Here is a 24,285-nt window from a genome sequence, read left to right as displayed (position 1 = left end):
CGCACACGCACACACTTCTCTCTCTTCACTATGATATCTTCTGAATTGTTTTGACTTTGAGTCCATTTAGAGAGGACTTTGTTGTTGTGTGTGAATGATAATACCCAGAACAGCATAAAGTAGTCAGATAAACTATCTAATATGTTATTTCTAAGTCATCTATCTAGAACCTAAAAGGGTTCTTTGGCTGTCCCCATAGGAGAACCCTTTTTAAAAATAAATTTGGTTCCAGGTAGAACCCATTTGAGTTCCATGTAGAACCCTTTACACAGAGAGTTCTACATGGAACCCCAAAAGGGTTCACCTATGGGGACAGCCGAAGAACCCTTTTGGAACCTTTTTTCTAAGAGTGTACATCTATACGATATTGCTTAAACATGCATTTGAAAATAAACCCCCACTGTTTAACATATGTGCAACAGAAGAGAGGCATTTGTTTAAAACGTTTCAAGAAGGGACCTAAAACGTCCATTGAAAAAGGTAGAAGAAGCATCCAGTAAGTGTTTGAAAAGATGAGCTGGTCCATTTCTGTTTTCTCACTTGAGCGGTATTGACGGACAGGCGATGCTAACAGATTATACGTGTGTTAAAGCAGGATTTTCTGTGCTTTTCTTGGCCCGGCTCTAAGAAAGAAAAGCAAAGACTTGTTTGTTTTGCTGTTTTTTTCCTCGACACAAATCAATCAGTCATTTCTAGCTGGGGGATAGAAAACACACTGTGTGAGGGTATGTGGAGAGGGTTAGATAACCAGTGTCTGGTTTTGGCAACCCCAGATAGCCTGCTGTGCATTGTGCTCAATTTATATATTCTCTGTATTATATACAATTCCTGGAATCAGGGTGTTGCCACAAATAGCTTGAATTTGTGTGCCTAATTAAATGTGGTTCCTTTAAATGTTTTTGTGCATATCAAAAGCACATCTCAAATCAATTATGAGAGCAGTTCACTTCAGAAGAGGTCATAAGCTGACTTGGCAGTGAAGTCAGTTGGACTATTTAGTGAGAGTAAAATCCTAGGTTCCAGAAGGATTTTGTTACTTGATACATCCACTTCGTGGTTTCTGTTTAAGATATCAAATCAGTTTATCAGTGTGATTACATTTGTTCCAATACATCGTGACAAATATGAGTCATTCCTTTCACATTTACAACATACACATGCAAACTACCTTGACTCGTTATTTCCACATAAATAAGGAAGTAATATCATAGGGCCTTATTGGTGAGTCAGTCTATACCAGCAGGCAATAAACTGTCCCTTTTAAATCCCTGACACTGTACTTGAGTGTCTGAGTGTGGCCAGGCTCTCTGAGTACCTCTCTGCACAATGTGAGCCAGATAACCGGCCTACCCTGCTGAGCAGTAATCCTGGAGCCCGACCACGAGGTATGAGTTATGTGAGAGGTATTTTGGCCCCAATCTTCAGTAGCATCGGTAACCTTGAGTAACTGCGTCCTCCTTTTTCTCTCTTCCTCTTCATCTGAAATCCAACATTTCACAAATGACCTGCCTTAGCCATGGGGAGGGCAGCATATCCAGACAAGCCATCACATGCCACGCTGCCATGCTGCCTGCTGCACTATGGCTTACTGTCTTGCGAAATTTTCTCGAGGTGCAAGAGCAACATTTGCTTTGATTTGGAGATCACTACACTTTTAGTAGCATCAGAATGGAAATACACAGACATTTTATGGGGTTTTCAGTGTTCTTCTATTACTGCAAAAACATATATCTTTTTTAAATGACAACAGTTTCTCTACAATGCATATTTTGATAGGCTTCTGATAACTGTATCAGTTCCTTTACTTTTATCAAGCAAAAGGATATATTTATCTTTCTCCCTCATCCATTGAAGCTTTAGAGGGGGGTGGGAAATCTGCATTTTACCCCCTAATTGACCTTTCACAATGGGCCAACTTCCTATTGACAACATGTGTCAATCATGTTTGCCGTAAGAATAAATTGTTTTGTGCTCTTAGCGAGAAGATGCGCATAATTTGATAAGGATCTTCATCATTACTCCTACAATAGCCTTACTTTAAAACTAATGGACCATCAGAATAGAACTCCAGCTGTTGAACTTTGTTTATTCTAATGTCATGCAAAGAATCTTATTGAGGGGTTGTTCCCCCCCCACTTGTGATAAGTCAATCACCCACGATGCAGCTATTATGCAGTGACATTACCTTAACTATCTTAGACTCTTCTCAATGCCCATAGTCAGAACCCACAAAGGCTGTCAACTGTGACAAAGGCACCGCTTGACTCTCTAGAGTAGAACATGACTAGCAGGCTACACTCCCCCAGCGTTAAGTGCTACCTGACAAAAAGCAGCTATGGTTGTTATTTCTGAAAAACAAATATTTATTAAAGATAGGCTTTTTTCTTTCCCCCTTGAACATAGCAGAGGTTTTTCAACCTGATCATTTTTCATGTATATACACTTACTAAGATGTTATGGCCTAGAGGAGATCCAGTGTTTAGCTAGCAGTCACTGATGACAGATGTTCAGCAACACACATGTCAGCTCTGCTCTACCAAATGCCCTTTCATGGGGATACATGTACATGTATGTGAGATTATGTATTTAAACACTGTTGAATTGAGATGGATTGTTTTTAAAGACCCATGGAAGACTCTTTTTCTTGGGCCCTGAAAGTCCAAATATTTAGTCTCTCTATTGTTAAAACATGTGCAAACCCAATCAAAGTGCTCCTCGTTTTGAAGTTCATGGAACATGAACACGAGTCAGTCCATATCTATCGATCGAGCATAGCAATGTGTTGATGACAATGACTTCCACTGGAGGAAGGCCTATAATCTCATTTGAATGTATTTTATTATTTTATTTCCTGTTAAAACCAGCATATTTACATTGTAAATGATTTTGGTGTTCTGTAAGACTTGCTTTCTCATACACCTTGCATGCCACTTCACAGATGTATTGTCTAATTCTATAATCAAAAGGAATTAGAAAGCCAACCTTTTCACACATGATCAATTCACGTAAACTACAATAAAGTTACATAACATCAAACCTGCCTGTACTTCAATTTGATGTAAGTCTGTTTAGACTCAACATGGCATCATTAGAAAATGTCCAAACTCATTTAACGTCACATAAGCTTATATTGGTGTGTAGTAATTCTTGCATGTTTAGTCTTGGCTGTACTCTGAGGTGGTTTTAGGTTGCTGCTACCTGGCTCCGTGTATGTGGAACATACCAGTCTCAGAATGTTTTCAGCTTCTGTCGATACAGTCAGGCACATCACTCCTGACAGACGGGGGGTCCCAAATGGCACCCTATTCCCTACATAGTGCACTTCTTTTGAACACAGCCCTATGGGCACTAGTCATAGGTAATGGACTATATATAGGGAATAGGGGGCCATTGTGGATTGCAGCCAGGGAGTTCAGTTCTCTCATTCTTCTGAGTGAAGCCATGTCTGGAGTGGAGAGAAGGGGGAAAAAAAACTCCCATCCACCCCAGTCTTAAATACCTGGAGTTTGTTTTAGCAACCCCTACTATGTGCAAACTGTAGTTAGGTGCCTTCACCTTATAAATCTGTCTATGGTAGCAGCACTGCTAGACAGACATAGTGTCAGCATAATCCTTATTAAGACATCACAGTTTATTGGAAATTAATAATATCTAAAATACTTTGGTAAACCTTCTCATCATATAAGATCATATGGCAAGGGCATTGACCGTATTATCAATGAAAAACTTCAAACCTGACCTAAAAGTAACTAAATGTGGCTGTAATTGTAGTTAAATTCCAATTACAAACCATTCAGCCTTACTGGGTGACACAGTAGGCTACATGGAGTAGATTAGCTAAACAATAGGTTGTTCACATTGCAAAAAAAACGAAACAATTTTCCAGGAAGAATTTTTTAAAGGACTGCTTACATAGTATGAGTGTAAAACAACATATATTATATCAAGTTCTCAAAATGTATATTTAGCTAAATGGTATAGCATACAACATCACTCCTCTTATTCTATAATGCAACATATTATGTGGCAATGAAGACCATGGCCTCTGTGATTTACAATCTAGTTGCATTTATTTTAGGCTATTATTCTTTTTTAAAGCTCCCAGTATTCCTGCACAAAGGAAAGATCTAGGCTAAGTCTTGTTTACCGGGACCAGCGCGACCAGGGTGTCATTGTTATGTGTGAAATGCTACTTTGTTTTCTAATCATGAGTGTTTAATTGGCTTTTGTCATTAACAACACAATGGCATGCAAATTAATGCACATTTGAAATTGGTAGATTTCACAGGTCTTGTCTTAGTCATATCAAACCTGGAAAGCTGTAAAAAAAGAAAGAAAGAAAGTGGACTAACATGCAGATAAACAAATTTACTATAACAAGATCTAATTAGATCTAAGTAAACTGAATTAATATTTAATTGAACAATTGTCCCTTCTTCACCTCATATGAATTTACATTTAGAATGTGTGACATTATATAGGTTAAAATCAATATTCAACACTATTGGTCTGAATTAATTTTGTTTTCAGATATGCTATATTTCACCTAGTTAAAACTTTTACTTAACTTTTGAACGTTTTTCGATTTATTTAATATATTTATTGAGCTGCGCATACTGTATTTCCGCATATTGACGCTGTAATTAAATAGTGTTTGTTGTCAAATATAAATTATCTACAATTCTTCAAATAACTGTCCAAAATGATCCACAAATGTACTGTGCATGATAGCTGTCAAGTGATTACGAGCTGCCGTTTGACCAAGCACTAAATTATTTCAACCATTTAATTATTTTTTTGTTTGGTGTGAAGGCAACTTGTTTGTTTTGACAAAGGAAAATAAAGGCTAATGAAGGGGGTAGGGAACGTTAAGCCGTGTTTTACGCAGTGAGTAATTGAGCACATTGATTGACGTGTGAGTGCCAAAAGGCTCAGACGCTTTCCGATTGGCCGACGCGCACTTCACAATCTCCTCTTGTTTCCAAGCTGCGCTACTCTAGACAGTTATCTTTGCAGGCGCTTGTGTGAGTCAGTAGCAGCAGAAGGGAACAGAACAGCGGGGCTGCAACAAGAGGAGGCAGGAGTGGAGTTACACTGAAACCTGAAACTTTCTACTCAGAGAGCATTTATCAACTGGACTCTTTGAGCTTTTCTCCATTTTATTTTTCTCTTGAAGCAGGTCTGTTCTATTCTACAGTGAAAGCTCCATTGTGAGCTGCATTTTACTTTTATTCTGCAGACTCTCCTCTGTTGTGAACAATGAGGTCCATTGAACTATTGTGCCGTTGGAGAATCATCCCTCTGGCTTTGACCATGGCACTGGTGTCTGTGAGCAAAGCCTCTGAGTATGAATACCTGAGCTGGAAATCGGACATGTACAATGGTGGCCGCAGCTATGGCAAGCCTCCTCAGTGTGTGGATATCCCAGAGGACCTGCGGCTGTGTCACAATGTGGGCTACAACCAGATGCTGCTGCCTAACCTACTGGAGCATGAGACTATGGCTGAGGTGAAGCAGCAGGCGGGCAGCTGGGTGCCCCTGGTGCATAAGAGCTGCCACCCGGGTACCCAGGTGTTCCTCTGCTCCCTGTTTGCCCCAGTGTGCCTGGAGCGTCCCATATACCCCTGCCGCTGGCTGTGTGAGGCTGTACGGGACGGCTGCACCCCTATTATGGAGTCGTTCGGCTTCCCCTGGCCTGAGATGCTCACCTGCGACAAGTTTCCTCAGGACGACGTCTGCATTGCCATGACTGCACCCAACGCCACTGAAGCCACAAAACCCACAGGTAAGGCTATACCTACCTACCTACCTACCTACCTACCTACCTACCTACCTACCTACCTACCTACCTACCTACCTACCAGCAGGCAGCATGCCTGCCATAATATCTAGATATAGAATGACATATAGAATCCCATGTCACCAAGCTCCAGTCATGTTTCCATGTGCTAGTCTGGTACCAGATCTGAAACTGAGCCATTGCTTGGCACAATATGTAAAAAGCTGAGGTGTTGGCTAGGAGTTTGCAATCTGTATTGTTGAATGTACATTATGTTCTTCACTTGGAAGCAGTTTTTATTACAATTTATAAAAAATTTGATGCATTTTGTGGATGAAGCATGATAATCTGTAATAATCATTATCAAATATTTGTATTTTTTTTTTTACCATGTATTGCGGAATAGGGCAGGCTCAACAGTATCCTATGGAGCACGCTCAACATAGTATGCTATAGGGCAGGCTCAACATAGTATCCTATAGGGCAGGCTCAACATAGTATGCTATAGGGCAGGCTCAACAGTATCCTATAGGGCAGGCTCAACATAGTGTCCTATAGGGCAGGCTCAACATAGTGTCCTATAGGGCAGGCTCAACATAGTGTCCTATAGGGCAGGCTCNTCAACATAGTGTCCTATAGGGCAGGCTCAACATAGTGTCCTATAGGGCAGGCTCAACATAGTGTCCTATAGGGCAGGCTCAACATAGTGTCCTATGGGGCAGCTCAATAGAGCTGCAGTACTTGACTGAGATAACAAACAGTCACTACTTTGACATAGTGTGAGAATCGACACCCATGCAGTTCTTCATGCGGCAGAATGTTGTTTCAGGGGTTTGTTGATGTCAAACCTGATGCAAATGAACCATTCCCAACCTTTTGGGGTAATTTTTCCCATGACCGCTTAGATTACGTCTAGATTAGATTATCCCCAAAAAATGTAAGAGTGAGATAGCAAAACCTTTATTTAGTTATTTCAGAGTGCTAACAAGACCACGCTGTCTTTACCAAGAGAAAACCTCTCTTTGTGGCAAATGTTAAGTTGCTTGCTATTGACAAAGAGAAGTGATGTTGTAATTAATATTGTAGCCTAATACTCCTTTAACAGATGGTAGCAATTTATTTCAAGGTGAAATTTATGAACTGGGAGGCAGTCCAGCCACAGAACTAATACATCCATTAATGACCATTTTATATTGACGTCTTAACTACTGGCCTCTTCCTTTGAACCCCCCCAAAAAGTCAACTCACCAGACAGAAACAACATGTATAGTTTAATTTGAATAGCAGATACAAARGTATACGAATTATGAAAGAGTGAATACCAGAGGGACAATGATGAGGAGAGGGGAAAAAAACAGACTATCAATTCTGCTAATGTAATAAACTGTGTTTCAAGGCTACAGTGAACTCCCACAGACATCAGGTCCTTGATGCCTGTCTGCCTATCTGCCTGCAGGGATACTTGGCTCGAGACTGCCACAATCTCACTGGGATTGCGTCCCAACCCTATTTCCTAGTGCACTAATTTTCACCAGGACCCATAGGGCTCTGGTTAAAAGTAGTGCACTATATAGGAAATATGGCACCATTTGGGATACAACCACAGTTTCTGGACTGAGTTATGTTCAGAAGGACTAGAACTACCTACAGATGTAGGATCTTAATTTGATCACTATGTTGTTGCTGAGAATGTTTCTGTACAGAACATGCTAGTGTATTCAAGGTTTAAAAAGGTTTCTAAAGTTTGTAATTTCCACTTTAAAATGTTAGACTTGATTTGCCCTAACGAAAAATGTATCAACCCCTACAAAAAATGTCCAGTCATTATAATCCACATAATAATTTACATTACCTGTTGCTTCAGGATAATTTTTATGCTGTAGCAAACTGGCTCAAATTAAGATCCTACATCTGTAACAGCTTGGGGCTAACAATAAGTCAGACATGGTTGTACACAAAAAAACATATTGAAACATGAGACCAACACTTTACATGTTGTGTTTATATTTTTGTRCAGTGTAAATGCTGCAGCCTTTCACAATCAAAGGACAAGTTTTGTCTAAAATTATTGTTTCTGTCATGGGTTGTAATATTTTATTGCCATGTCAGTGTCCCTGGCAGGAACTAGTATAATCTCTCTTGGAGCGAGTTGGAAAGGCTGCTCTGCTCTTTTCTAGAGGTGTCCCAGAAGGGGAAGTACAGCCACCTCATGCAGATTTCTCATAAATTAAAAAGGACTTTCCATCATCAACCTCCTTACATTTTGATCTGCGTTGTATATGCAGGCTGCAAAACAATGTTAGCTTAGTGCTAAAACATTTACTATATTCTGAACATGAATAGCTCGGTCTTACAGCGAACTGATATGGMGACTGGTGACTTTCCAGTCCAGCACCCGATGAAGAGGTCTTTATCGRTCCGTGATYCTGCAGTTACACAGCACTTACTGTATATCTGAGGTAGTCCCTCTGTAACTGGGACGTGTTGGGCCGAGGGGGGCCAACATGGTGGTGTGTGTGGGCAGGAGCCCAGCAGCCTGAGAAAAGGCTKCTCTTGGAGCTCGGGAGCTCGGGGACCACACAGAGATCCACAGGGTMTGCCCCAAATGGCACCCTATTCCCTATGTAGTGTACTACTTTTGACTAGAACCCARAGGGCTCTAGTCAAAAGTAGTGCACTACATAGGGAATAGAGTGCCATTTGGAACACAGGCAGTCTCCAGAGGTCACCTGTTGTCATATGTGTCAGCACTTGCGATAAATAAATCAGAAAGTGTTTGCCCAGTCAGAAGCCCAGCAGGCCACAGAGTCGGTCTTGTTTTAACCCCACTCTWCTCATTACAGGGCCGTTAATGTCTGTGTTGTTCTGCATCTTCTTCACTGTTGACTGACAGGAACCTAAAACCCTAAAAAAMATGTGCTTTTTAGTGATGTACGAATCACTGTTCAGTTTCATATGAAATGGGGGGGAGAAAGAAATGCATTTGAATGAATAAAACATCAAATCAAAATTAGGTTAGAAGGTCATGTATTTTGATGTAAGTTATTTAAAGAGCCTCTCCACTGCTGACTGCTAAACAAGTATGAAGCTAGTGACAATAGATTTAGAGTAGAAAAAAATGTGAAGTTGAAAATATAGCCTTATTTTATTTTATATGCTTATTTTCACAAGTGCTTTCCACCTGGGTGTAACTTTTGTAAGTGTTTGTCAAACACACGTAATGGCCAACTGGCAATCACAAAAGAACAGGATAAGTGTGTGTAAATATGTATTTATATTTTACAGATGGTAAACCTCACAGTACTCCAAATGTTGTTTTGGGGTTTAAAGCCAAGCTTTGCTAAGCTGTTTAAGAAAGAACAGAACAGTTATTTAATTATTGAATAAATATCATTTTCATTAAATATTCATGAATGTCACTTGACAAAAACCCTATATAGCAAAAACAAAAAAAGCATTTCTGTCCATTGTTGGCCACTACGCAGTTAGAACCGTTCCTTATTTTTAAGCAGTTAGAACCGTTCCTTATTTTTAAGCAGTTAGAACCATTCCTTATTTTTAATAATAATGTCAAAACATTCTAATATGTTCATATGGAACTTGGCTCCTGTAGCTAAAAATACATGTATATGAAAGCCTGAGTGGAAGAGTTTCCAGTTTCAGTCAGTCATCTCTCTGTCTTCACAGTCAGTAATGTACCTTCTATAAAAGTCTCAGGTACATGTAACAGTTCATGTGTATGCATGCGTTTCCACATGCTTTCAGATAACGTACAGTAAAACAGGCCTCCAGGACAGATTGAGTCTGATTGCATTAAGTTAGCATAGACTCCGAAGAGATCAAAACTAACCACCTAATTACAATGGAATGATAGTCAGTCTTGGATATTGAGAAGACTGCTGATACCCCCTATCATTTCATGAATCTAGCCAATAACGAGCAGCATTGTGTCCTGGAGGCCATAGTTAGGACCTGCTATAAAAGCACAGGACATTCCAACTGAGGTCAGGTCGGTCAATTAAMAGTTTTACCGTCAAACAAGAACAAACGTCATTGGAGTTTGGATGAATAAYTTTGAGAGGAAAAACACCAGAGCAACTGACAACAGAGTGTACTCAGCACCTCTGACCAGAATGGCAGGTGTCATCTTCACATACTGTAGGTYTTCACATAAGATTTCATCGGCAAGATTGATTTGAAGCACAYGCAGGGAGATAGGTGGTGAAAGARCAAAAGTGTTACTACCATGGGAAATGAGCTGATGTTGAGGTAAATAGAGGTGTGAACAATGCTACAATCTGTTAGGGATTCAGTTACTAGCAGCTGTTGTTCCCTTCCCTTGAATGGTGATTTTAGGGAGAGAAAAAAACTTTCACTGGTTTAGGGTTGAAAAATTCCAGTAACTTTCCCCAAATTCACAGTTATTCTGGTTGGTGGATACCGGATTTCTTGCTTATTCCCTTCTGATTTAGGGTATCTTCACGGGATTTCTTGGAGTTTTCGGAAAGTTACAGGATTTTTGCAACCCTACTCTTGTTCCATTTGTTCATGGCTGTTACTTGGTTGATTATTGTGACAGTGCTACATGTCCTGCCCTCTGAAAAGACTCTCTCCTCCCTCCCTTCCACAGGTTACTCCCCCATCTGTCCCCCATGTGACAACGAAATGAAAACAGACATCATTCTAGAGCACATGTGTGCCAGCGAGTTTGGTAAGCGTCTCCTAACCCTAACACTACCATTTTCATTCCGTTTGTTAAGCATTTCCTAAAAATACAGAAGAAGAGACATACACACACGCACACACACACTCACACACAGCATGTTTTGCCATGACAAGTTTTCCTATGGGCTACTATACCTATGGATCGTGTTAGCCAACACAAGAGGTTGCACTCTCCATGGCATAGAAGCCTATACAAATGGAACCACATACAATGGAGAACTACAGTATGTCTATACCTATAGCGCTGGAATTTGCCCCAGATCTAATGAGCCCTCCCTCCCACCTTTGGTCTGCAGCCCCTCAACGTACATTGTAAGATCTTTACAAAAGCAAGCTTCGAAAAGTTAAAGTGACACACTTGCCAATAGGATTTCTTATGCATTCATTTCTTATGCATGCATTCCCTGACTCTTGCCATGCTGGTTACAGTATTGAGCTTGGTGCTTTATCCCAGCTATAGATGATGTTCCATAGAGCCCATAGCARCGCACAGTCATCTCTCTGTATGATCTAAAAAGTGTGGTCTTTAGTGGGGTTAATAAGTCTATTGGAAGCAAAAAGCCTCTGAAAAGAAAAGCAAGTTACTGTAGATTAACAGTTAGAAAATAATAAAAATGGGTCAGTCCCACAATAATTATCATGGTTAGTTTAGAGGATCATGGATTTAGTTKAAACTGACTGTATATTTACAAAGTGCAATCTAGATCCATAATTATTATGCATACTTCTATGTCAAAAATATATACTATATCAAAAATATATACATGTTTCTGCATATACCTCTTAAGCTGTCTGTATCCTCCTGACTGGTTGTTATTWTTTTTAATAAAKTAAATATTCTTCTCTGCATATCTGCWAAAATTTGGGTAAAAGATTGAAAGGAATGTGAATCTTATTCAGTASATTTAGTTATTGCTTTAGTTATTACCAACCTTGGCAGCAGACATGCCAGCTAAGATAGTTAGACAAGCTAGCAAATCTAACTTGATAGCCTGAAATGGCTTTTTGGTAGCTAATTATGATGTTGGGAGATTGGGAACCTATCTGCACTAGCTAAAACCAACTTCATGAAATTGCTAGGTGACTAGTAMTATTACAGAGAAACAAATATATAAATACAGTGCCTTCGGAAAGTATTCAGACCCCTTGACTTTTTCCACATTTTGTTATGTTACAGCCTTATTCTAAAATMMATTAAATAAAAACATTCCTCAACAATCTACACACAATACCCCATAATGGCAAAGTGAAAACAGGTTTCTAGACATTTTTGCAAATGTATTAAAAATAAAAACAGAAATACCTTATTTACATAAGTATTCAGACTCGAACTTSAGCTCAGGTGCATCCCGTTTCCATTGATCATCCTTGAGATGTTTCTACAACTTGATTGGTGTCCACCTGTGGTAAATTCAATTGATTGGACATGATTTGGAAAGGCACACATTTGTCTATTTAAAGATCCCACAGTTGACAGGTCATGTTAGAGCAAAAACCAAGCCAAGAGGTCGAAGGAATTGTCCGTAGAGCTCCGAGACAGTATTGTGTCAAGGCACAGATCTGGGGAAGGGTACCAAAARATTTCTGCAGRATTGAAGGTCCCCAAGAACACAGTGGCCTCCATCGTTCTTAAATGGAAGAAGATTGGAACKCCAAAGACTCTTCCTAGAGCTGGCCGCCCGGCCAAACTGAGCAATCGGGGAAGAAGGGCCTTGGTCAGGGAGGTGACCAAMAACCCGATGGTSACTCTGACAGAACTCTAGAGTTCCTCTATGGAGATGGGAGAACCTTCCAGAAGGACAACAATCTCTGCAGCACCCCACCAATCAGGCCTTTATGGTAGAGTGGCCAGACGGAATCCTCTCTTCAGTAAAAGGCACATGATAACCTGCTTGGAGTTTACCAAAAGGCACCTAAAGACTCTCAGACCATGAGAAACAAGATTGTCTGGTCTGATGAAAGATTGATGAAAGATTGAACTCTTTGGCCAGAAAGCCAAGCGTCACGTCTGGAGGAAACCTGGTATCATCCCTAAGGTGAAACATGGTGGTGGCAGCATCATGGTGTGGATATGTTTTTTTCAGCGGCAGGGACTGGGAGACTAGTCAGGATTGAGGCAAAGATGAACAGAACAAAGTACAGAGAGATCCTTGATGAAAACCTGCTCCAGTGGCTCCGGGAAAAGTCTCTGAWTGTCCTTGAGTGGCTCAGCCAGAGCCCGGACTTGAACATGATCGAACATCTCTGGAGAGACCTGAAAATAGCTGTGCAGCAGTGCTCCCCATCCAACCTGACAGAGCTTGATAGGATCTGCAGAGAAGAATGGGAGAAACTCCCCAAATACAGGTGTGGCAAGCGTGTAGAGTCATACCCAAGAAGACTCATGYCTGTAAACACTGTCAAAGGTGCTTCAACTGTCACGCCCTGACCTTAGAGATCCTTATTATTCTCTATGTTTGGTTAGGTCAGGGTGTAACTCGGGTGGGAAAGTCTATGTTTTCTATTTCTTTGTTTTTGGCAGAGTGAGGTTCCCAATCAGAGGCAGCTGTCTATCGTTGTCTCTGATTGGGGATCATATATCAGTTGTCATTTTCCTTTTGGGTTTTGTGGGATCTTGTTTTCTGTTTAGTGTCTGTGCCTGACAGAACTGTTCGCTTTWGTTTTTTTGTCTTTGTTATTTTGTTTTGGTGTCTTCAATAAAAAGACGATGTACCCCTATCACGCTGCGCCTTTATCATCAATATACAAAAACACTTTGGCAAAGTAATATTTTCGGCAGACACAAACACCGCAAATGTTTCATCTACCTACTGGTTTTCAGAAGACCTGCTGCAACAAAAGAACAAKAKAAATACATTGACAACTGTGTATTAGTAGGCTACTTTAGCAACCTGGAATCGCACAAATAAATACTGTTTGGAGGAACTGTCTTTTTGAATGTGCCTTCCTTCCACAAACAAGAGCCGTTACATCAACAAAGTACTGAGTAAAGGGTGTGAATACTTATGTAAATGTGATATTTCKGTTTTMTTTTTWATACATTTGCAAACATTTCTAAAAACCTGTTTTGCTTTGTCATTATGGGGTATTGTGCATAGATTGATGAGGAAAAATACGATATAATACATTTTAGAATAAGGCTGTAACTTAACAAAATATCYAAAAGTCAAGTGGTCTGAATACTTTCCGTATATTAGAATTTTTCAAACATGGAAAATTTTGTGGGGTGGGGGGTGCATGTGCATGTGCCTTTGGATATATTGTGTATGTATGACCATAAACACACTGTTCAAGCATATTTTCAGTAAAGAAATGTTTCATGTTCCATYGATTTGCACAATTTGATGCTTGTTCGATGATACATTATTTTAAATAAACTCCTTGGTCAGTCACACATCATGGTCGAAAAAAGAGATATGTCTTTCATTATCAGAGAATTTATATAGCTTTGACAAACATTTCACCATGTCTACTATCTGACAGTACTCGGGGTAATTGTTATTTCTGAGTATAACAATGCTGGGATTAGTATGTGAAATTGAAAAGATTTACAATTTGTATACTCCTGGGGATCATTCCTTCAGACATAATGGATTGATCTACCAACTGACCACCAAGTAAACTAATGTGAACGATCTTGAGAAAAATCTCCTCTTGGYGGTTACTACTACCAATTGACCTTGMTTTCTTGGCCATATGCTTGATTCTCACAACGTTACATATATACTGGAAAAAGTTACTGCCTTAATCCGCTAGAAAAACAGAGCTTGGGAGTTTGTAATACTCTTTTAAATGCTAATATTCTGTAACTAATGAATTGGAGCCCTAAAGTCTTTATTTAGGAGGTATTTAAAGCTGTAAATTGGGATGTTTGTTCTGCTGTTTGTCCTTGTGTAGGTGTCAGCAGGGTTGCAAGTTAAAGCTTAATTCCTATTGGTCCAAATRTCAGTCTCTGTCACAGGGGACTGATGTCACATGTATGGGAATGTCTTTCTGCTTGTCTGGTGGCTTGYCAGCCCATCCCATCCACAGTGTGCCAATGCAGTGTAGCAACAACTTAGAATGTTTTGTTTTTCGATGCAATTAAAATGCATTGATAGTTTCTCGCACGCAGGGACACTGTCAATTCAGCACACCTTGAGGCAGTGATTGTATGCAGTGAGAATGTGCACACGTTTACGTGATGCTGTGCCTTATTTTAAATTGGTAGAAGCTGGCCTCCAAGTTTTTGGTGGTTTCCAAATCCATTCCAACCGCCAGACCTTGGGAAGACGGACTTTCTGCACATCTTCTTTCAGAGTTGTTCTCAGGGAAAGCTAATACACTTAGTTATGTGCAGTTATGTGCAGTCAAAGTTAATTGAATTGTCCCATTCTTACACTGTAATGATGGGCCTCACTTTTCTGTTCTCAGAAACTTGTCCCTGGTTTGCCAAACGAAACTGGCACGTTGGTCTGTTTCATCTCTGATTAAGACAGATGTTGTTTTGATTCCTTGTCATAATGTCTTTAACGCTTGACGTCTGAGCTTATCCAGGCAGGCTGAGCATGGCCTCTGACAATGACTGTTAAATTAGACTTTTATTGCATCCATTAGACCCAATCACTGCAGGAGTGGCCCACAAAGGGAGAGTACCAACTCCCATGAGAAAAAAAGGGGTTGTGTCCAAAATTACTCCATATTCCCTATATAGTGCACTATTTTTGACCAGGGCTCATATGGTTCTGGTCAAAAGTAGTTCACTATGTAGGGACTAGAGTGCGATTTGGGATAGAGCCAGGGGCTGCTCTGCTTGCTGTGTGGCAATGCCATGGGCTATAGTGGTGGGTTTGCTTTGCTGTACCAGTTGGGCAACATGTAAACAAGAAATGTTTATGCTAGACAATTGGCTAAAGAAATGAGAGAAGAGGTTTCTAAAATGGATGCCACAGGTTATCAATAACTGAAGCATAACCTATGCTTTTAGCTTGACACACAACTGCGGGACTAACATTTGGTTATGTTTTTTTATGAAGCAGTACTGTTGAGCAAATTCTATTATTTTAGATTGTAGTGGTGCAAAAATGTGAGTCAATATTTGTCTGAAAGGTTTCTCTTCTTATTTTGTCCTAAAACTCATGCAAGGATGGGCTTGACTCGAAAACAACTATTATATGGTGTGAAAGATCTGTCATTAATGTTGTGAGAGGAGAGAGAAATGGGTGAAATGTGAAAGCAATTATGACATGATTTTATAAAGATCAGTTTTTAGCTCAACAAAGCATCTGGTCACGTGACTCGTGAGCCAATCTATTGTTATGCTTTCATCACAGCACTTTTGGCCAGAACAAAATGGGTCAGAGGGATAGCTTATAATAGATGTAGATTGATAAGTTAAGACCACTACTCTAGACTTTCACTATGCAATATCCTGCCTACTTTGCAAGCAAGAGATGCTGAATGTACTTTTTATCACTAATATTCACATGGGGTATATAGACATAAATTTACATGTACAGTTTAACTGTAGAGGCAATGGCATAATCTTAGTCGAAATTCACCTATACCAGGCCTAACTTCAGACTGTGTAGTTGAAAGGCTACCTCAGTCAGGGCAGTTAGCTGGAGGAATCTGTGACTTACATAGAAGTCAGTTTTATTAATCTGCGWAGACTAATCATGTCAGAAATATGCCTCCGCTGGCACAGAATGAGCATTTTTCTCTCACTAAAACGTTCAGTTCCTGGAAAGATCTCATTGCAAAAGGTCTGTTCTCATTTAACAGAYCCCATGTTAACAGAATCCAGTGTGAAACCCATACGGGAAAAAATACATATACAGTGCCTTCAGAAAGTATTCARACCACTTGACTTATTCCACATTTTGTTGTGTTACAGCTTSAATTCAAAACAGATCAAATACTTTTTTTGCTAACATATCTACACACAATACCCCATAAGTGACAACATGCTTTTAGGCATTTTAGAAAATATATTGAAAATGAAATACCGAAATATCTCATTTACATAAGTATTCACACCCAATTCAATACTTTGTAGAAGCACCTTTGGCTGCAATTACAGCTGTGAGTCTTTCTGGGTAAATCTCTAAGAGTTTTCCACACCTGGATTGTGCAACATTTGCCCATTATTATTTTCACAATTCTTCAAGCTCTGTCAAATTGGTTGTTGATCATTGCTAGACAACCATTTTCAGGTATTGCCAGAGATTTTCAAGTAGATTTAAGTCAAAACTGWAACTCGGCAACTAAGGAATATTCACTGTCTTCTTAGTAAGCAACTCCAGTGTAGATTTGGCTTTGTGTTTTAGGTTATTGTCCTGATGAAATGTGAATTCACCTCCTAGTGTCTGGTGGAAAGCAGACTGAACCAGGTTTTGCTCCCAGATTTTGCCTGTTAGCTCCATTTCCTTTCTATTMTATCCTGAAAAACTCCCCAGTCCTTAACGATTAGAAGCATACCCATAACATGATGCAGCCACCACTATGCTTGAAAGTATGGAGAGTAGAACTCAGTAATGTGTTGTATTGGGTTTGCCCCAAACATAACACCTTTGTATTCAGGACARAAAGTGAATTGCTTTGCCAAATGTTTTGCAGTATTACTTTAGTGCTTTGGTGCAAACAGGGTGCACGTTTTGGAATATTTTTTATTATGTACAGACTTCCTTCTTTTCACTCTGTTAAATAAGTTAGTATTGCGGAGTAACTACAATGTATTTGATCCATCCTCAGTTTTCTCCCATCAAGCTATTAAACTCTGTAACTGTTTTAAAGTCACCATTGGTTTTCTTCCTCTCCGGCAACTGAGTTAGGAAGGACACCTGTATTTCTGTAGTGACCGGCTGTATTGATACCACCATTCAAAGTGTAATTAATAACTGCACCATGCTCAAATGGATATTCAATGTCTGAGTTTGTCTTTGTGGTTGAATCTGTATTTGAAATTAACTGCTCGACTGAGGGATCTTACAGATAATTGTATGCGTGGGATACAGAGATGAGGTAAAAAAAAATCATGTTTAACACTATTATTGCACACAGAGTGAGTCCATTTAACTTATTATGTGACTTGTTAAGCAACTTTGTACTCCTGAACTTATTTAGGCTTGCAATAGCAAAGGGGTTGAATACTTATTGACTCAAGACATTTCAGCTTTTCATTTTTTATTAATTTGTAAAATGTCAATGTTTTTTGCCCGCACTACAGYCAGCTGTATCGGTCCACTAATAAAGGACTAGTAAAGGACCAGTGCACTACTTTTGMGAGAGAAAGAAAAACTTTTTTTTCTCTTTGTATTATTCAAATATTCCGATTTTTCAGGAGGTGCTGCAGCACCCTTAGCACCCCTATTTCTCYGAGCTATGCTGTTACGTGAACTGAATTCTCATTTTAATACTATAAATTTTTTAATATTTATTGCAAAAGAAACATCTAAAAGTCATAGTGTAAAAGCAGGTGAGCTGGTTCTACTCTTTTTGGCCATTTTCTGGTGTTTTGTGTTGAAAAACTGTACAATTATATATATTTTTTATGAATCTTACATTCAATTGCACCTCCCTGTTGCACACAACAAGCTTCCTTTCCCCCTGTCACACGGGGATTCATGGCTGATTTAACTACTAATTACCAGCTGAAGAGCCGTTACTAACGCTCCATAAGACAGCTAACCATTCCCTGTAGAGCCGTATAATACTACTCATTGGAAGCACACGATGTAGACCTACACTTTGAGCGTTGTACAATGTATAGTATTTTAACCTCTTGAGATGGGAAAACATGTTTTTTTAATGAAGTTGAACATGTGCTCTTTATGACAGAATAAACAAATTAGGTGAAATCAAAAGTATATATATTTTTTCTAAAGGGAAGAGAGGCTTACTATTGTGTGCCATTGTTTGAAGTCATGAATAATAGCGTCCTTCCAATCTCACAATCACATTTTGACATTCTCAGGCGAGTTTATCTAAATAAAGTTTGATTATTTTAAGGCGAAAGCTTTTCATGCTTTTTGGTCGGATACGGGACAATTTGSCAGAGGAAGTATACATGTGTTTGTAAAAGACATGGAGGGATAGAAATGTGTTGGTTTTTAAGTAGAAGGGTTGTTTCTTGTTTCTTGAAAGTCTGCTTGACCTAAGTTTTTGTTTATCTCTGAATAACTGAACTGTATTTTTAGCTTCGGTCCAATTAAAGAGTGAATATAAAGACAAACAACAAAATCCACAGTTCAGTTAACCAAACGTTATGTGTTGGGTCATCATGATCAACCATGAGGAAAATAACATATTTCAAATACAATTGGAGATAGCCATCTAGCTAGCTAAACTCTTCCCAGTCCCTTGTTCCTCAGATATCCTGATTAATATATTTCTAAACATCAGTGCTGTCATCTCTGCTGATGGTTTTATGGTACATCCCACTCAACACTTTGTTCCCACCATGATTTATCTCCATACTTAAACTTTTATGACCACAGCTCTTTGTTACACAACTCCAAAACACTTCAATTCAAAGCCACCATGCCCTACTTCTGACAGCTGGCTTTCTCTCTGGTGGTATAGGTAATTGCACCATCCATTCCTCCCCATGCTAATGGAATAAACAAAAGTGCAGCAGCCCTGGCCCTGATCTAGACTGATCACATAGGATGTGTCCCAAATGGCACCCTATTCCGTATATAGTGCACTACTTTTGACCAGGGCCCATACAAGCCAGGTGAAAAGTAGTGAACTATGTAAGGAATAGAGTGTAATTTGGGAAGTAGACATTGGATCACGGGGCAGACAGGTTCCATGGTTGTGAATGGCCGAGGGCTGTGTTATTCCATGGTTGTGAATGGGCCCATGCCCAACTTACTCGCTCCTGCTGGGTTTATGACACCATCTTAGCTGTCTGAAAGCCTCTCTAAACCAGAAGATGAAATCAGGTCAAGGGTCGGGGAGAAAGGTTACAGCCTAGATMCCCACAAACTTTACAGCATTGCCGATTGATAGAGTTTGAGTGCTTCAGTTTGTCCAAACCTGAGACTAACGACAGATGGAGATAATGTTGAAGATAGAATGYGAGATGAAGCGCAGTGTTTATGCAYTGTTTTTGAATGTTTGAGAATGTGTAACTTTGAATGTTTGAGAAATGATTGTAACGCTCGTGTCAGATGATAGTTTGGGGTGAATAGTTTKCCGAAACAGGGGCCCAGAATAATAMATTAAATAGTAACATGAATTCTAGTTTAACTGCCCCGAAGGCACTACTGATCAATGACTGAACCTTTCCCCTGAACAGTTAAAACCATAACCTACCTGGTCAGTCACTGTGCTGTACACTTTGGCAGGCCAGGGAGATATGCACACAAGCAACACAAGGTGCAAAGAAAGTTCAGCACAGAGTTTAAGCTGGATTTATCCAGATAAAGTGGTTTCAGGGGTGGGCTAGACCTTATCTTTTATGACTCGCTAATTATGAAAGCTGCCCGTTTTGATTTCATTTAACACTAAGCCCTCCTCACAGAGACTTTTCATGGACCAGAGATGGAGGATAAAGGTCCTAATCCCGACCATGTGCACTMTTAATACCTGGAAAACCACTGGGACTGTTCTTTTTCACTTCACACTTTAATTGGCAATGGGAAGATAGAGGGGCAATAGATGAACCCTAAAACATGGTACCTATAGTTCATGTAGAAGCCTATTACGAGTTTAGATATAGTAGTCTATATTAGCTATTGAATGCATTTTATGGTGCATATTATGGTGCATTTTAAGTAGGGGCCTATTTAGAGTTCAGATATATAGTAGTAGCCTATATTTCCTACACCAGTCTTTACCCCTATCTGTAAGCTACACTGATAATAATGTATGTTGTTTTCGTTAAGTATTCTTATTTTTTTATCGGATTTTCTAAGACAGATCAGCCAGCACCACATCTCGAGCAGCAGTCAGTTTACCAAGTGCAGGAGCAAATCCCTGTATTAAAAGATCACAAGACYGTCATTAATCCGGCCCGTAGATTAATGGAGTGGAATCACAGCAACGTGCCATACATTCCCCTTACTACCATGCACTGAAGTCACCTGCACTCATGCAGTAGCCTGCTTTACTGTGTGGGGAGATGAAGAGGTAGGCCTATACCCATAGAGGATGAGTCTACATTTTATTTATTTATGTTATTTAACTAGGCAAGTTAGTTAAGAACAAATTCTTATATACAATGACAGCATACCCCYGCCWAACCCTAACAACACTGGGCCAATTGTGTACCGCCATATGGGACTCCGAATCACAGCCAGTTGTGATACAGCCTGGAATTGAACCAGGGTCTGTAGTGACACCTCTAGCACTGAGATGCAGTGCCTTAGACCACTGCGCCACTCGGGAGCCCAAATGTCACTCTATGTGCCCTGGTCAAAAGTAGTGCACTATACAGGGAATAGGGTGCCATTTGAGATACATGAATAGATGCTGAGATTTGGACCACCATGGGGTTGACTCGTGCACAATTTCAGAAGGGGAGGTGGAGGAAACAAAGAGATTAGCAGGTTAAATAGAGTTTAGTGAAAGATCAGACAGATTAAGCGAAATCAGAGGCCCGGTGTGGGATTTGGAGAGATAAAAGTAAAAAAAAAAAAGAAAAAAAAAGATTATTATTGAGACATTTGGTGGGTGTAAAATTGTGGCAATACATGGCCACATATCAAGAAATGATGAAAGGCAAGGTTACAATGTACTACAGCATCAAATGTTTCACTTTCTTTCAGTGACAATCAGTGGTGATATTGAATTGGTAGTAGTGGTATTGAACATAAGGGTAGGGTTAGGGTTGCAACGTTCCATCAGCTTTCCKAAAATGTCCAGGTCTTCCAGAAAACCTGGTTGGAAGATTRCTAGAATTGTAAGTAATAAGCAGGAAATCTGGAATCTTCCAACCATGATAAAAAAAAAGATAAAACATTTTTTTTGGTGACTTTAGAATAATTTTTCAAACCTATGTGTTGCTTTTTACAAATACCTGAAGATCATTCATCTCCCTCAATATATCTCAAGTCTAACTCAGGGAGTAGGGATCCTTCACTAAAACCAATGAGCTAGATAGGGGGTACTTAGGGGAACAAACCCCAGTTCCTGTTACATCTGGAGGGGCACAGGGGAATTTGAACATTCCTGTCCATTGAAAGTATTTGTATTTATTTAACTAGGCAAGTCAGTTTTTTTTTTTTTTTTTACAATGACAGCCTACCTCGGCCAAACCCTCCCATAACCACACTAGGCCACTTGTGCGTCAGCCTATGGGACTCCCGATCACAGACAGTTTTGATACAGCCCAGGATCAAACCAGGGTATGTAGTGACGCCTCTAGCACTGAGACGCAGTGCCTTAGACCGCTGCGCCACTTGGGAGCCCAATGAAAAGAATAGCCAGACAGATCAATTTAGCCAGACAGAATAGTAGACAGATCAATTTCCCATAGAGATGGGATATGTTACAAATCTTCAAATCGTATGATATGTTATGAATTCTAGCTAGCTGGCTAACGTTAGCTATGCTATGGGTTAGGTTTAAGGTTAGGGTTGAGGTTAGGAGTCAGGTTAAAGGGTTAAGGTTAGGGAAAGGTTAGCAAAAAGGGTTATGGTTAGGGTAAGGGTTAGATAAAAGGGTTAGGGGAAGGGTTAGCTAAGATGCTAAGTAGTTACAAAGTAGCTAAAAAGTAGTAAGTAGTTGAAAAGTTGCTAAAATTGTCCAGAATGAGATTCAAACTCACGTTTGTGTTATACGCCTACCCATCCAATCCGACCAACCACCCTACTTTCYTTCTTGCCTTAAGTAACCATCTGTCTTATGTACCCATACATAACATATCATACTAATTTGATTGTCCCGGATTTACATTTACTATGTTACGTCTAGTCTATGAGACCAGGCTGCTTTCTTTAATGGTCCTTGGTGTCTGGGGCCTAGCTATCTAACCACTGATACCCTCTGCTCTGCAACCCAACCTTTCGGCTTGCTGTCTTGTCACAGAGCCCCTGGCCCTGGCACAATGCGTACACAGGGATTATATGACTGTCATTATGTTCTGACATTAAATATTAACACGGCTAAAAGGAAAAGTGCCTCAGGCTAACCCTAGATATGATTCAACATTCTGAGCTAGCCCACAAGCTAAATATMTATCGTAACATATAAAAGAATACACATGTTAATGTTTTTAACAACGCCTTCTTTCTTTTGATGTCTATTTGATTGTAGCTATCAAGACCAAGATCAAGGAGGTGAGACGGGAAGGAATGGACCGCAAGGTGATTCTGCAGAAAAGGAAGAAGCCGTTGAAACTGGGCCACCTGAAGAAGAAAGACCTAAAGAATCTGGTTCTGTACCTGAAGAATGGAGCCGACTGCCCCTGCCAGCAGCTGGACAACCTGGGCAACACCTACCTGATCATGGGCCGCAAGGTGGACAAGCAGTTCCTCCTGACAGGCATCCACAAGTGGGACAAGTCCAGCAAAGAGTTCAAAAAGGCCATCAAGAAACTTAAGACCCACAAGTGTCCAGCTTTCGAGAATGTCTTCAAATAATCAGACCAAGACTTTCTAGAAGCATCTCATCATCATGCTACAGAAGAACTTGCACAACCAAACAACCCACATTTCTTTAGCTTTTTCTTGTTTTTGTTTATATATCTATATATATCTTTGTATATTTACAGACCTGCTTTGAATTTCCTGTCGTCCATTTTCCAGTTGAGCAGTGTGATCATTGAGACCTGGTGGGTTTCCAGTTATCTGAAAAAAGTAAATGACACTGCACCCCCTTCCTCCTGTACTGAAACCGTTTCCACTTTTGTATGTAGATATTTGTGTTACACACTCCCTGAATGTGCAGTGAAAAGACCACAATTCAGTGAGTTCTYCTGAAATGGATGGACTTGCTCCAATTGCTCTGAACATGTATTAGTAGATCATAGAATTTACAATTAGATCATATTGAATCGATCATACAGAATCAACAATTACTTGTATTTTAGCTTTAAAAGCCACATCATAGAGAAGGTCATTGAATAACTTATTGACAATAGTATGATAGTGTGTTTTCACCGGATTGTCTCATCAAAATAATGACTGCACTACAGTTGATTTTAAGAATTTCATCCTCTCTTCAGTTGCCTCATTTGTTTCACATTTTCTTTGACTTGAAAAAATATATGCATATGTTAATCTAATCAATTCCAGTACATCAACTGCATCATCTGAGTCAAAATAACTTTTGCCTCATGGTACAGTGTATGAAATGTACTTTGATGCAGTATACATTGTTCAGTATTTCAATTCAAATGCAAATCAGTTTCTCMAGTGGTTGCTCCGGTATTTAGTAGAATAATGAAATCCCTTGCATTTGTATATGACGTCCGATAATATTTGACCAAAGTTTTGTGTATTTTTTGTTAATGCAGTCTTAAATTGCTATCCCTCTAGATTGACGTTCATTCAGTTTGTGACAACTTTGTGTAGCCTCACATTTTGAAAGCGCTAACAGTGGATTGACACATCTGTATTTTGATTGTTTCGTTTAGTATTGCTGATCCATCTTAGCACTATCACGTTCAATGACTGAAAATGTGAATTCCCGCAGTGTATTTCTGCCCCTTGTTATGTACATACACATTTTACATAAATATAGAAAACAATGAAAAGTTGTCTGGAATCTTTTTTTCCATTTCACATTGTGTGACCTGTATCATTTTTGTAGAGATATCACTCCCAGTCTTGTTTGCTCTCAGTCAGTTGAAG

General features: G+C 39.7%; 1 protein-coding gene across 1 annotated transcript; it reads left to right on the top strand.

Moving 5' to 3' along the window:
• Window positions 1-5,008: 5,008 nt before the first annotated feature.
• Window positions 5,009-23,663, top strand: sfrp1a (secreted frizzled-related protein 1a). The gene is made up of 3 exons (XM_024002516.2): window positions 5,009-5,785; window positions 10,410-10,490; window positions 22,748-23,663. Exons 1-3 carry the CDS (start codon window positions 5,260-5,262, stop codon window positions 23,071-23,073), a joined length of 933 nt encoding a protein of 310 aa, XP_023858284.1. The 5' UTR covers window positions 5,009-5,259; the 3' UTR covers window positions 23,074-23,663.
• Window positions 23,664-24,285: the final 622 nt, after the last annotated feature.

Source organism: Salvelinus sp. IW2-2015, linkage group LG15, assembly GCF_002910315.2.
Source record: "Salvelinus sp. IW2-2015 linkage group LG15, ASM291031v2, whole genome shotgun sequence".
Taxonomy (NCBI): domain Eukaryota; kingdom Metazoa; phylum Chordata; class Actinopteri; order Salmoniformes; family Salmonidae; genus Salvelinus; species Salvelinus sp. IW2-2015.
This window is presented reverse-complemented; position numbering and strand designations above follow the sequence as displayed.